This window comes from Tupaia chinensis, unplaced genomic scaffold (assembly GCF_000334495.1).
Source record: "Tupaia chinensis unplaced genomic scaffold, TupChi_1.0 Scaffold000673_1, whole genome shotgun sequence".
In the NCBI taxonomy this organism is placed as follows: Eukaryota; Metazoa; Chordata; class Mammalia; order Scandentia; family Tupaiidae; genus Tupaia; species Tupaia belangeri.
The window spans coordinates 1,934,257-1,949,349 of NW_006160196.1; the positions used below are offsets into that span (position 1 = coordinate 1,934,257).

The window sequence follows — 15,093 nt, forward strand, 5'->3', positions numbered from 1 at the left end:
AGCACTTTCTGGGGGGAATGATCATGCCACAATCTCTTCTCCATTTTCCTCTCAGGATTGGATACTCATGCACAGGTGCCTGGTGTGGTTTTTAAGCTGTTAGGAGTGGGACTTGGCTATGCAGTCAGCCATGTGGGCTTCAGCCACCTTAACTACCACAGCACAGGCTGACACATATGATTACTTCCTTTTTTTTTTAAAGAATTATTTAATTTTATTTATTCATTCACTTATTTATTTATTTTTTTAATTTGACCAGAGAGAGAGAGAAAGCAAGCCACAGGTCTGGGACTTGAACTGTGGTCGGCCATGTGGGAATGTCCAGTGCCTTAACTACCACACCACCTGCTGGTCCCTACATATGATTACTTCTTAAAGTACTCAGCAAACACTGAACCAGTTTGTCCTTCTAACCACTCTAGGACCTGTGCACTATATTTGTTTTTTAAGGGAGATTTTTGCTATAGGGCGTGTGTGCTCAATGGGGAGAGAGAGAGAGAGACAGAAAACGAGAAATCACCCCCCAGGGGGTATGGTCATACTGCACTCCCTTCTCCCCCATTGTCCTCTTAGGATCTTGGGTACGCCCAGGTATGTTTTAAGGCACCAGATCTGGTACTCAAACCGTGGTCAAATACATGGGAATTCAGTGACATAACCATTATGCCATCTGCTGGTCCTGGCCTGTGCACTGTTAACAGTCCTGTTTCTATCCCATTTTTAAGACAGTGAAACCACAGTTCAGAGAGGATAAGGAGCTGGCTGAGCTCTGCCAGAGCGGCAAAGCTTGGATTTGAAGTGAAGCAGTCCATTCTGAGTCTGTTCTTAACCCCTGGCTGCACTGCCCCAGGCTGGACCAAATGACAGAGGCAGGGGTACTATCACTGTGCTTCAGCGAAAAGTTGCAGCCTTCATCATTTGTCCCAATCACAATGCACTGTGGCAAACAGGACATGGAAGGAGCCTATGTAATCATGGTGCAGGAGCTGGGAATTGGCCCAGGAGGGCTCTCTAGATGAGGCGATGTTTATAAGGGGTGGTACAGGGTGAGGAACAGGAAAGGCTAAGGAATGGGAATGTTATCTGGAATGTATTAGGGAGCCATGAGAAAATTGCAAGCAGGGGAGGGGCAGGGTCAGCTATGGGTATAGAAAGAGCCCTTTGAGCCAGCCATATAAAGGTGTATTAGAGGGGCCAGCAGGAGGCATTGTAGTCAAGGCACTGGACTCCCACATGGTCGACTGTGGTTTGAGTCCTGGACCTGGTGGTTTGACCTCATGCTGGGCTTGTGTGCATGTATGCCCAAGATCCCAGGAGGAGAATGGAGAAAAAGGGATTTCAGCATGGCCATTGCCCACACCCCTGGGGGAGATTTCTTGCTTTCTCTCTCACTGGCAAGTGCACACACCCTATAGCAAAAATCTCTTAATAAACAAACAAACAAACAAAAAAGGTGTATTAGAAGGGATGAGTTGGGCCCAGCAGTTAGTGCAACGGCTATGTCGCTGAACTCCCATGTAGTTGATCGTGGTTCAAGTCCTGGACCCAGTGGTTTAAACTCATGGTGGGCGCATGTACGTGCGTGCCCAAAATCCTGAGAGGAGAATGGAGGAGGAGGGATTGTGGTGTGGTCATCCCCCCCGGGGGGCGATTTCTCACTTTCTGTCTGTCTCTCTGTCTTTCTGGTGAGCGCATGCACCCTATAGCAAAAACGTATCCAAAAAAAAAAAAAAGAAGCGGTAAGTCTGGGGGACCAGCAGGTAGCTTGGTGGTTAAGGCAAGCACTGGATACTCCCACATGGCTGAGCACAGTTCAAGTGTTGGACCTGGTGGCTTGCTTTTTCACTTTCCCATTCTCTCTCTCTGGTCAAATTAAACTAAAATGAATGAGTAAATAAAATTAAAATAGACAATTATTAAAAAAGAAGAAGAAGGGAGTCTGGAAACTAGGAGACCAGGGAGGAAGGCTGGAGGAGAGAGTCAATGTTTGAGTGAGAATCTGTCAGGGGCTGGATTTAGGGTAATTAGTTGAGTTCTAAGTGGGGCCTTAAAAATGATGAGTTTTGGGACCAGCAATTAGCATAATGGCTATGTCACTGGACTCCCATATAGTTGATCGTGGTTCAAGTCCCGGACCCGGTGGCTTAAACTCACGCAGGGTGCGTGTGTGTGCATGCCCAAGATCCCAAGAGGAGAATGGAGGAGAAGGGATTGCGGTGTGGCCATCCCCCCTGGGGGGTGATTTCTCGCTTTCTTTCTCTCTGTCTCTCTCTGTCTGGCGAATGCACGCACCCTATAGCAAAAACCTCTCCAAAGGAAAAAAAAAAGATGAGTTTTTCAGGCAGACAGATGAGGAAGGGTATTCCAGGCAGGATGAACAGCATATGCAAAAGCCAGATGCTACAGGCCAGGGCTTTTTCAGGGGTCAGGGATCTGATGGATCCACTGAGATGAGGCTGGAAAAGCAGGTGGGGGCCAGTCTGTAAGAGATCTTAACAACAGGGCTTGGGCTTGGGAAGCTGGGAGAAATTAAATTTCTTATTTGGATTAAATCTTAAGCATGTGGCCAACAAGTGGCACTGGAGGTTAAGGAAGCTGGACCCCGCATGGCCAACTATGTAGTTTCAGTCCCAGACCCAGAGGCTTGGAAATCACACCAGGCATGTGCCTAATATCCTGAGAAGAGAATGGAGGAGAAGAGATTGCAGCACGGCCATTACCCCAGAGGGGTGAGTTCTCAGTTTGTCTCTGTCTCTCTATGTACCCCATGACAAAAATATAAATAAATAAAATAAATTTAAAAACCTATTTATTTATTTATTTTTTATGTTAGAGAGACTTTTTTGCTATAGGGCATATGCACTTGTCAGAGAGACACAGAGAGACAGAAAGTGAGAAATCACCCCTTGGGAGGATGGCCACATCACAATCCCTTCTCCATTCTCCCGAGATCTTGGCCACACCTGCCTACATGCCTGGTGCCTCGCCTGAGTTTCAAGCTGCCGGGTCTGAGACTTGAACAATGGTTGGTCATGTGAAAGACTAGTAACATAACCATTATGCCATCTGCTGGTCCCTGAAAAAACAAATCTTAGACATGCAGGATGACCAGGGTCAGACCTGGGGGTTAGAGAAGTCCTCTGGGTCATGTGGCTGATGGACAGGAGCAGGGCAAGACCAGAGGCCAAGAGACCTTTGTGGAGGTTGGTGAGGAGGCTCAGGTGAGATACGCTGAGGCCAAAGCCCTGGGGAATCCTGTAATATTTAAGACGTAAAATTGGACTTGGTGATTGATTGGATGTGGCAGTGTTGGTGGCTGGGGTTGGTGGGGAGGCAGGCTCAGAGAATGTTGAGAGAGTCTCCTCATTAAAATTTGAACTCCTCTTGGACCCTTCTATTTCGGTACCCAGCCCGACTGGACCTTAGCAAATGCATGTTGAGAGTGAGTGACTCTGGCTCCTTCCTCTTTGCTCTTGCCCTAGTCTACCCTTTGGGGTGGGGATGGAGGAGACACCTAATCTCAGCTTTCCTCCATCATCCTCTCTCCTTTGCCTTAATCACTTTCTCTGAATAACAACCATAACAAGTTAAAAAAAAATCTCTCTTTTTTTGCCTAGCACTCTAGTATAATCAAGGCTATTCCAACATCCATTGCCTCCCTCAATCCTCACAGCAACCCTTACAAAGAGGCCGTAGGATGAACCCCTTGTTTTGGAGCTGAGGAACTGAGCCCATAGGAAGAGAACGCCTTGCCCTGCTGGTCTGAGGCAGAGCCAGGTTGAGGATGGAAAAACACATCTATCATTTTTGAGCCCATATTCATTTACCTGCACTACCTCCCTGGAACCTTGCACCAGGCCCACGTGGTAGATGTTATTAATTCATTTCTGTTTCACAGGTGATAAATCGAAGCCATTATGGTGGAATGGAAAGAGCCAAACACAGCTGACTCTGCCAGCTGTCTGGCCTTGGGCAAATCATTCACTTCTTGGAGCCTCAGTTTCCTAGTCTGTCTCTATGCTACAAAAAGGAGGAACATGGGGGTGGCTGCTTGGTGGTTCTCATGACTCACCTAGAGAGGGGACATGTCCTCTCAAGGTCAGTCAGTAGTGGAGGGGGGAGCTGAGTCCAGCTCTCCTGATTTCCTTCCAGGCTAGTGGGCTGTCTGCCCACTGACCCCAAAAACATTGGGCTGCAGCAAGAGCCCAGGTACTGGAGACTGGAGGGGGGGTTCAGTGAGGCTGGAGGGACCTTATCCCTTTGAAGCCTGAGTCCAGCCTCTTTCCATGCCCTCCCTGGCCTGTCCCCAGGGAGGGAGCAAAGATTCATCAGTTAAGGCACCAGCTGGCAGGCGGCAGCCAGGACAAGAGCACCAGCTGCCCAGAGACTCCCTACTGAGGAGTCAAGCTAGGGGGGCAGGAGAGAGCGGACGGGAGGGAGGATGGAGGCGGCGGGCAAAGTCCGTGACCAGAACGTCTCCCATGGCCTGGCGGCCCTTCCTCCCTCTCCCACACCAGTCCATGCCAGCTGGGCCTCCTTCTCCTTGCCACTGGCCTTTCCTTCCTTCTGAGGGTGGGAGATCCCAGTTTTGATTTGCTCACCAGCTGGGTAATATCCTTGGGCAAGTCACTCAAGCTCTGGAAACCTCAGTTTCCCTCGGGTTAGACGGGGCTAATAACGCCTATGTCATGGAGTCCTGGAGTGGAGGAGCTAACACCAGCAAAGGACTTGAGGAGCCCGTATTTGTTGTTCCCCTTTCCCTGTGGAAGAAAATACCAGACACAGCCCCTATCAACCTAAGCCCCCGAAATCTACCTTGCTTCTTGCTGACAACTACTGATTTACTCCAGTAAGAATCGTTATTTAAGGAGAGTGCTACTTGCCAGGCCCATGCTGTTTATAGGTATTAATTTGTTTCATTTTCACACAGTCCTTCCTACGAGCAGGGTATTAGGATCCTCTTTTTATAGATGAGAGTCCAGAGGTTCAGAGAAAGCAACTAACCTGCTGGAGGTCACACAAGCACAGGGTGACCATGTGAATTATCAAGCAGAATGGAGCACTGTCGAGCCTGAAAGTTGCTGCTGTTGCTGCTAATTACACAGGGGCAGGCCAGGCAAACTGAGAAGTACATATGCCACCCAGTCCAGATAGCACATGGCTGAGCCAGGATCACCGGTCAGGCCTGTTTGTTCCCTCTCCGACCCACAGGTTCCAGAGGCGTAGGGAGGAGGTACCCTGGATTAAGAATCTGGAGGAGATAATGGTTTTGATCTAGGGTACTCCACTTATACCTGTGACCCTGCTCAAGTCACATCAACTTGGGCTCAAATGGTGGTACAAGAATAAAACAGAAAGCCCATGTGGGACACTTCCAGGTTGGCATTGGAGACCTCTCTGAGTACGTGGGGCACAGTTGCTCATGATCAGGATTGATTGAGGCTGACGGTGGATTGGGGGTGTTATCTCTCTGTCCCTTACTCATAAAAAAAGTAAATCAACAAACTTAAAAAAAAAAAAAAGTCTTGTCATCTCCCTGGGCCTCAGTTTCCAATTCTGCCAAAAGAGAAAAATGGAAGCAGCACAGCCAAAAGCTGTGGCCAGAGCTCTAATCCCTTATGCCTGAGGTTAAGAGAGGACTATCAACAGGCTCAAGATCACACAATAAAGTCTGTGCTGACTGAGGATATCACTCTAGACTCTTTAGAAATGTGGTGATGATGAAAGCATGGTAAACCCTTGGCACAGTGCTTGGTACACAGTGATGCCCAATACCCAGGACTGTAGGTCTAATTACACAGTCTCTTTCCACCTGTGCGCACCTTGTTCTTCCTAGAGGTCCTGGTCCCTGCTCCTCTCTTACTTCCTGCCAAGAGGTGGGAAATGAAAAGGTTTGGGAATCGCCAAATCCTGGCCCTGCCTCTTACTGAATATCCTTATCCAGTGCTGTCCTATAGAACTTTCTGGCGTGATGAAAATGTGCTGTCCAGTGTGGGAGGCACCAGTCACATAGGGAGCACCTGAAAAGTGGCCACCACGACTGAGGGACAAAATATTTTACTAATTAATTCAAACTGAAGTAGCCACATGTGGCTTATGGCAACCCCATTGGACAGCACAGTCTTAACAAAAATTATTTAACTTCCTGACCCTCAGTTTTATTTCAAAACTAGGGTTCACAGCACCTACTTTGCAAGGATGTTTCTTCCTTTGTGAGTCAATAGTGCTGAGAGCTGAGCCACATGGGAAAGTTCCAGATTTGTGTCAGAGATCAACCTGAACACAAAGGGCAAACTCATGCCCATGATCTGAGCTGGTGAAGCTGGGGATGGACCATGGAGTGGTCTTGAGAGGGGCTGTTTCTCTGTCTTTCTATGTCTGTTGTACATGGGAGAAATAAACTTAAAAAAAAAAAAGTGCTCAGAATAGTGCAGGCACATAGTTGGATACTGGGGAAAAGCTAGCCTCAGTTATTAACTTCCTCTCGTTTCATATCCTCATCTACCCCCTTTCTCCCCTGACTACCTTCACCCTATGTCTGAGAGCTGAGGCCTGCTACTGTCACCCAGGGGTGCAGGTGGGCCACAGGAGGGCCTCACCCCTGTGAAGATCCGGGCAACCGTCTTTGGCCTCTTCAGGAACTGCACGGCTTCGCTGTCAGCCAGCTCCTGGAGGCTCTCGGGGATGTGCATGGCGGCTGCTCTGCTTCGGGGGCTCTGGGAGGCAGGAGCAGGGGTGCTGGGGGCTGCCTGCTGGGCACTGCTCTCTGGGGGCTCCAGGCCCACCTCAGGGCTTGGCTGCTGCAAGATCACACAGATGGGGGATGTTAGAGCCAGGAATACAGTGTATGGTTGCTGGGGGTCTCAGGAGGGAGGAAATGGGGTAGGGGTGCTGGGAGTCCCAGGAATGAAGTTGTATGGGGCCAAGGAAGCTCTAAGGAATCATGAAATGGGGCAAAGGGGCTGCTAAGGTCGGGGTTGGGGTCAGGGGAGTACAAGATGAGAGTTGCTGAGGGTCCCATGAGCTGGATACAGGCTAAGGGGGCTGAGGATTCCAGAGGTGGGGGCAGGGGGTGAAGGGATGGTGGTGGTGGGGTCTCAGGAGTCAGCAACATGCGTGAGGGGGCCCCTGGAAGTCCTAGGAGTGGAAGACGTGGGGTGAGGGAGCGGTTTCAGGTTCCAGAAGCAAGGCATATCTGCTGAGAGGGCTGTGGAATGAAGGGAGCCAGGGGTCCCCGGAGAGGAGGTGCAGGGTGAGGAGATTCCAGACTAGGAGTTTGGGGCCATGTCCCTGGACACAGGAGCCCGAGGACCCAGCTCAAGGACAGGGTTCTCTGAGTAGACGCAGGTGGGATCTCGAGGGAGGGGGGATTGGGGGAGCGGCATGGCGGCCGGAGCCCTGGGAGGTCTGAACCAGAGGGCGCCCGGTCCGGTTGTGCAGTGCCTGCACCCATCACGGAGAACCTAGCACCTCAAGGTCTTTGTGACTTGGGATTATTTCCCAGCTCTAGCTTCATAAAACCACTTCCCCAAGCTGGGAGCCTGGACCTCCGACGTGGGGAACCTCGGAAGTGAGCCGCCCCGTCAGGGTGAAGAGGCCATGACCCAGGCACTAGGTTACCTCCTCAGAACTGGGGTCTCCCCTTTAGGACCACAAAATGAATGCTGGGGCTTGGGGTGACGCTGCCTGACTGGAGCCACCCCTACTCTAGACCGGTTTGTGTCACCTGGAGGCCCGCTCTTCAAAAAACCTCCTGGTCCCTGTCGCCACCTCAGCTTTCTTTTGGTGCCGCCTTTTCGCGCCTTTTCACTCCCCACAGCTGATTGGCTGCACCTAAGACCCGCCCCCTCCTTTCCCCGCCTACTCAGGGGCTGACAGGAGTGGGGGCGTGGCCTCAGCGGACGTTGGTCTGCTCGCCGTTGGCTGGCTGCTCGCGGGAGCCCTGTCCCTCCCCATCCCCCAAGAAGTCTCGTGTCTGTCCCGCCCCTTCCCTTTGAAACAGGCTGACAAGGAGACTCTTTTGCAGCGCATGCGCTGCGCCCAAACGAGGCCAGGGCCGCCCCGCGGGCAGATAGCGCATGCGCTTTTAAGACAGACAAAAGCAATAGCAACGACCTAGGATTTACGCATGCGTTTTACAGATGTCTGAAGCCAAATCTTGAGCCCAGGTCGCCCTCTTACACATGCGCAGAAGGCTCAATGACAGTCGAACGTTGGCTAAGGTGAGGGAAGAAGGCGGGGGATTGCATGGCCGGGGGAGGGCGGCCCTGCATCCCGTGTAGCCTTTCTTATGCTTTTAAGAGCCACTTCGCCGTCTAGACCCTGAACAAACCAGTTGTACAATTATAGGGTCTCGGTCTGTAAAACGCCCCAGAACCTAAGACCTTTGACCCCTGCGTAGAACCCAGGCCAACTGAGCAGTGTAGGAGGGGACTGGCAAGAGGGGTTGCAGGGCGGACGGACGTACTCTGTCTGCACTCAGTCTGGCCAGGGACAGCCCCCGGAGGATGGGACATGGAGGTGGGGAGGACGCTTTTCTTCCATTTGACCTTTGGCCCGTTATTTCCCTCTGTTTAGGCTCCACGGAAAGGGTCTGGCCATGCTGCATGTGACCCGGTGGACCTGGGGGTCCAGGGTCCGAGCATGGCCCTTGATGCTTGCGTGCCTCGGGCCCCCTCGGGCCCTGTCGTCGCTGGCGGCCAAGATGGGGGAGTACCGCAAGATGTGGAACCCCACGGAGCCCCGCGACTGGGCCCAGCAGTATCGCGAGCGCTTCATTCCTTTCTCCAAGGAGCAGCTGCTCCGCCTCCTGATACAGGTACCTCCTGTCCCGGGTCCGAAAGCCTGGGAACTACAATTCCCGGCAGGCTTCACGGTGTTAGAGCCCTACATACCATAGAGGGCTGCCCTGGTGCCTCCTGGGAGTTGTAGTTTCAGGTCCCCTTACAGTCTCACGTAGGCGCGAGGTGAGGTGGATTGCAAGGACAAGAGCTCTGAGGTGCTGGTGGAGCTTCCGACTCTCTTTCCCGGGCTTGAAGTGATACTCTTTGTAAAATGGATATGGTAGTCACCCTCATTGTTATTATTTCTGCTACCTAGTAATAATTATTACACCTATAAAGTCACAAAGCTGTGATCATGATTATTATCACACTAGTTGAGCTTACTCTTTGGCATGGTGCCAGGCACTTTTCATGTAGTGTTGAATCACTGGAACAACCCAGTAAGAGAGATGCCACTCTCGTCCTCATTTCAAAGATGAGGTCACCACAACATGCAGACAGAAAATGAGTTACTTAAGGCCACAGCACAGTGACCCAGATTTGGACCTAAGTGGTCTGATTCCAAAGTTGGGCTGGGACTAGGGTGAGGTGAGCAAGGCACTTGCCTGACTCTAAGAGTGAGCACCTCTTTGAATTTTGCACCCTTTGGTGCCTTAATTACCTCACCTGGTTCTGTTCTTACTCTAGAGCTTGAGCTCTTATCTAACCACCATCATCATAGCTGTCATTACAGAGGATTATCATCCATTCATTGAATAGTTACTGAACACCACCGTACATACTAAGCCCTCTGCTAGACTTTGATATGCACATGCACAAATAGACTTATATAAACATACACACACACACACACACACACACATGGACACAGATAAGCTTACCACATTGTCCCAATAGCCCTCTGAGAACGAGGGTGTGATCCTCTGTTGCCGATGAGGAAAACGAAGGTCAGAGAAGTGGAAGCATATACCCAGGGCACTGAGATAGGAAACGAAAAGAAGTAGTGGAACATGTGTGCTCTGAAGTCAGACAGGCCTGTGTTGGCGCCACCACACACAGACATTGAGGCCCTCAGCAAGTGACTTTCCCAAGCCTTAGTCTTCCCTGCTAAAGAATGGGGGTTATAATTCCATCAACCTCCTTGTGTCTGCTGGAAGAAGATCTCATGCTGACAGACAGCGCCTGGCATACAATAGGCACTGAGTGAGTAGGCGAGTAATTGTCCTGGTTTTCAGTGTGTTGGCTGCCTCAATTTCTTGGTAAGTAAAGTTGGTCAAACCCACCTCCACCCCAAACAGAACAAAAAATGTGAGAGTCCAGATCTCTGATTGTGTGTATTGGTGGCCAGGGAAAGAATTTCTCCCCTGGGGAGGAGGAAAGGATTCTAAAAAGCGGTTTTGCTTCCTGAGGTAACAGGACTTCCACTCCAGTCCGAGAGAGAAGACTGCTTTGGAGGAGTTCTCCGCCCACGTGGACTTCTGTACCCTGTTCCACTACCACCACGTCCTGGCCCGGCTGCAGGTGAGGGTGGGGCCCTCTGGCCCTGTCATGCTTGTTTGCTCATCCATTCATTCGGCAAATATCCACTGACACCTTCTTGGAGCCTGGCCCTGTTCTAAGCACTGGGAATTCAGCAGTGAACAGGACAGAGGAAGCCATACCCTCACGGAGCCGCCGTTCCAGTCGGGGAGACAAGGAATAAAATAAGATGCCCGGTAGTGGTAAGTGCTGTGAAGAGCAACGAGGCAGACTGGCAGGATGAAGAGGGACGAGAAGGGCGCCTGTTTTAGACAGTGGTCGGGGAAGGGCTCCCCGAGGAGCTGACAGGTGAGCCAGGACCTCAGTGAGGAGAGGCAATGAGCCTGACGGCTGTCTGGGGGAAGATGTTCCAGCAGAGGGAAGAGCAAGTGCAGGGACCCCGAGGTGAGAATGGGCCTGGTGTGGAGGAACAGCCAGGAGGCCTGGGAATCCCACTGTGGCTAGAGGAGAGTGAGAGAGGGAGATTGTGCCGGGCCGTGTGGGCCACAGTGAGGACTTAAATCCTTTGATTCTGAGTGAGCCGAGAGCTCTGGAGGGCTCTGAGCAGAGGACGTGAGATGGTTTCATGTCAGCGACAACGCTCTGGCTGCCGCGTGAAAACAGGCTGTCAGAGGGAAGGAGACCTATTAAAGAGTCTCTTACATTTGTCCAGGTGAGGGAGAACGGTAGCTCCCGCAAGAGGAATAGTGGTGGAAGTGGGATAAGGGGCCAGATGCTGGGACAGCCAGGATGCATTGACATTAGCTGATGCACTGGTTGTGGGGGCTGGGCAGCAGGGACAGGGAGGAATGGGGTGTCCCCAAGGGTGCCTGAGCCTCCAGAAGGGTGGAGCTGCCCCTTACTGAGATGCAGAAGGCTGTGGTCGGGGCAGGGAGACAGGTCTGCAGGGAGGACCGAGAGCCCAGTTTTGGCTGTAGGACTTTGAGGAGAGGAGAGAGTGGGCTTATGAACCTGGGTCTGGAGGGGAAGGGGAAGGACTGGGCAGAGAAACTGCTCTGAGCTGGAGGGTCTGCATGAGGCCACCTGGGGAATTAGTGTCATCCTACACCAGATTGCTATAGAGCGGGCAGCTAAAACAGTACCTGCATGTCAGGTGTCCATAATACAAAAACCCCAAATCCAAATTGCTCCAAAATCCGAAAGTTTTTGAGTGCTGACATGATGAGCAAATGGAAAATTCCATCCTGACCTCATGTGATAGATTGTAGTCAAAACACTGCAGTACAGAAATAGGGGGCCGGCAGGTGGTGTGGTGGTTAAGGGCGCTGGACTCCCACGTGGTCAACTATGGTTTGAATCTCCAACCTGGTGGCTTGCTTTCTCACTTTATCTCTCTCTCTCTCACTCTCTCACTCTGCCCCTCTCTGGTCATATTTAACTAAATGAATAAGTATATAAAGTTAAATAAAATAATTCTAAAAGCAAACCAAAACCCAAACAAAAATATTGTATAAGATTTCTTTCGGACCAACTGGTAGCGTGGTGGTGAAGGTCGCTGGATCCCACATGGCCGACGGCGCAAACAAAAATATTGTATAAGATTTCTTTCGGGCCAGCTGGTAGCGTGGTGGTAAAGGTCGCTGGATCCCACATGGCCGACGGCATGGTTCAAGTCCCGAACTTGGCGGTTTGAAAAACATGCTGAACACGTGTGTGTGCATGCCCAAAATCCTGAAAGGAGGGAGAGGTGGAGAAGGGATTGCAGCATGGCCATTGCTATGGGGAGTGCTTCCTCTCTTCCCCTCTTGTTTTCTCTCTCTGTCTCTCTTTGGTTAATATATATTCTTTCTGACAAATTAAAAAAAAAAATTTCTTTCCGGCTATGTATGTAAGGTGTGTATGAAACACAAGTGGGGTCAGGTCCGTGGCCTGGTGGTTAAGGGAGCCAGACTCCTTATGGCCGACTCAGTATTTGAATTCTGAACCCGGCAGCTTAAGAAACACACTGGGTGTGTGTGCACAGGCATGCCCCAAATCCCAGCAGGATGGAGAAATGGAGGAAAATGGATTGCAGTGCGAACATGTCCCATAGGGGGTGATCTCCCCCTTCCCCTGGAGAATACATGTGCCCTCTGGCAAAACAAGAACAAAAACAAAAAAAGAGCGAATTTTGTATTTAGGCTTATGTATATGCAAATACTTGGACTCTGAAAAAAATGCCAAATCTGAGACGCTTCTAGTGCAGCCTTTCTGGACAAGGGTACCGTGCCTGTGTCCCTCACGTTCTGGAGGCGGGGAAGCGTGAGGCCGAGGTACCAGCAGATGCGGTGTCTGGTGTGGACTCACGCTCCGGTTGTAGGTGGCGTCTTCTCACTGTGTCCTGTCATCGCGGAGTGCTATGAGGGGACTCTCTGAGGTCTCTCTCTCTCTCTCTCTTTTTTTTCTTTTTGGTAAGTTTATTTTTATTTATTTTTCCCATTAACAAGAAAGACACAGAGAACAAGAGACAGTCAGCAACCCCAATGGGGTCCTGATGCTGTGATCCACCGGAGCCTTCAGCCCTCCCTGAATGGTGGGAAGGGTATGCCTGGCATCCCCAGAAAGGTCTCTGGACTTGAACTGAGAACCTTCCCACGTGGGATTGCATCGTATTTTACCACTGCACCACTGCCTGGCCTCTGGGGTCTCATTTATGAGGGCGCTGATCTCATTCATGCGGGCTTCACCCTCACACGTGATTACCTCCCAGGCCCCCTCCGCAGTACCATCACATTCATTGGTGTGAACACAAAAGTCAAGAGATGTGAGACTGAGCCCTGGGGAGCGCCAGCCTTGAGGGGCGAGAGGGAGGGACCAGTGGCCGGTGGGGAGGTGAGGGAGATGGACAAGAAGCAGCCAGGGAGAGAGGCAGGACGCCAGGGCAGTGGAGTCTGGGAGCCAGATGCCCCAATTCTGCCCCTCCTCCTCCCAGGATCCTGCTCATGTTGGAGGTCCCCAAGGCCAGCTTCAGGTTCCCTTGCTCGCTGGAGGGACTCTCAGAGCTCCCAAAAGCCTGTGCACCCACCATGACAGTTTACAGCGAAAGGGCAGTTAGCGCCAGCAAAGGGAAAGGGCACCTGGGGCAGAGGCTGGGAGAGACCAGGCGAGGGCTTCCTGCTGCCCTCTCCCACTGGGACCCTGAGGCCGGTGCCTGCTTCTCCCGGCTGCCGTGTGTGGCAGCAGGCATGGAATATTGCCAACCAGGGCAGCTCACCTGAGGCCTGGCATCTAAGCATTTTTTTTCCCCCTTGAACTTTATTTATTTATTTGGTTTAATCTGACCAGCGAGGAACAGAGAGAGAAAGCCGCCAGGTCTGGGACTCGAACCATAGTCAGCCATGTGGGAGTCCAGCACTCTTAACCTCCACACCACCTGCTGGCCCCTAAGCTTTTTGTTTTTATTTTTGTTTGTTTACCTCTTTCCTGAGCAAGAACAAGACTGAGAGCTAGCACCTTGAACAGCGGCCTCACTCGGTGACCCCTCATGGCCTCAGCCAGCTCTGGATCATGGCCATATTCCCAGGGTGTTCAGGAAGGTCTCTGGACACAAACCCAGAATCCTCCCACATGGGTCAGCCTCACACAGTGTGGTGTCACCATTGTGCCACCATCTGGCCCTGGTGTCCGGGGCACTTACCGGGGGCTGGTCAGGTTGGCATGGCTGACCTTGGTCTCCAGCTCCCCGAGTGATCAAGCTGATACCGAGTAGCCCAGGTTCCGATGTGGCTCACAGTCAGCTTGACTGCTGTGTGGCCCAGGGCCCCAGGTAAACAAAGATACTCTTAGCAGGCAGGACATCCCAGGGACTTCAGGGCTCCCTCCAGCGCCCCTCAAGGGCCAGGTGTTTCTTTGGAATGAGCAGGGTCCGGAGAACCCAGACCCGCCAGGTTCACCCGTCACTGTACCCTCCGCCGCCCTCCCACAGCTCCCCTCTGCTCTGAACAGGACAGTGGCGGTGGCCCCCCAGCCCTCCTTGCTGAGGCCCCCTGTGGCATGCTCACACTCTCCCGCAGTACCAGGGAGCTGCTGCCATCAGTGCCGTTTGCACCGAGGCTCCAAGAGGACCCATGCTGTGCCCAGATCCTGGTGTTCACAGGTGGCAGAGCTACCATCGAGCTCCTGGCTACCTGCCTCCACGTCTTCCCTGGGGCACCTATGGCCTCTGGGGTGAGTTTTTTATTTTATTTTTTTAAGTTTCTTTTTTTTTAAGAGAGGTTTTTGCTATAGGCTGTGAGCACTCACCAAGAAAGACAGACAGAAAGCAAGAAATCACCCCTGGGGGAGGGGGATGATGGCCACGCCGCAATCCCTTCTCCTCTCGGGATCTTGGGCACGCACGCACACGCGCCCAGTATGAGTTTAAGCCACTGGGTCCGGGACTTGAACCGCGGTCAACTACATGGGAGTCCAGTGACATAACCGTTACACCAACTGCTGGTCCTGAAAATTTGTTTATTTCTTCTGTAACAAAGACAGAAAGGTCTCCCGACAGGATCTCACATTGCAGTCTCAGCCTCGGCCAGCCAGGGTTGTGGCGGGGTTGCTTTAGCCCCCCCTGTGTGCACAGGGAGGCCCCAAGATGCAAACACAGGCCTTTCCCACATGGCCTCAACAGGTGGAGCATTGTATTGCCGCTGTGCCACTTTAGCTGGTCTCTTCACTTTTTTTTTTAGAATTATTTATTTAATTCTATTTATTGCCATTATTATTATTTTAAATTTCCTATAGGGCATGTGCACTCACCAGAGAGACAGAGAGAGCGAGAAAGAGCACGAGAGAGGGGGACAGAGAG

General features: G+C 51.7%; 2 protein-coding genes across 12 annotated transcripts in view; one reads left to right on the top strand and one right to left on the bottom strand.

Moving 5' to 3' along the window:
- SYNGR4 (synaptogyrin 4) overlaps positions 1-9,018 on the bottom strand; it is a 14,670-nt gene extending 5,652 nt beyond the window's left edge. Inside the window, exons 1-2 of one of the 9 annotated variants that reach the window (XM_027776446.1) lie at positions 8,895-9,018; positions 6,600-6,800 (exon numbers count right to left, since the gene is read on the bottom strand). In XM_027776446.1, the coding sequence (XP_027632247.1) occupies positions 6,600-6,800; positions 8,895-8,897 (204 nt within the window). In that variant the 5' untranslated portion in view covers positions 8,898-9,018. The other 8 variants (XM_014592299.2, XM_014592298.2, XM_014592302.2 and 5 more) reach the window with 8 other exon arrangements.
- Positions 8,114-15,093, top strand: part of TMEM143 (transmembrane protein 143) — a 25,770-nt gene continuing 18,790 nt past the window's right edge. For 2 of the 3 annotated variants that reach the window (XM_006160200.3, XM_006160201.3), the window contains exons 1-3: positions 8,114-8,222; positions 8,578-8,818; positions 10,200-10,304. In XM_006160200.3, the coding sequence (XP_006160262.1) occupies positions 8,200-8,222; positions 8,578-8,818; positions 10,200-10,304 (369 nt within the window). In that variant the 5' untranslated portion in view covers positions 8,114-8,199. Of the gene's footprint in view, positions 8,223-8,577; positions 8,819-10,199; positions 10,305-13,952; positions 14,469-15,093 lie in introns of those variants that run through there. The other variant, XM_027776442.1, reaches the window with a different exon arrangement.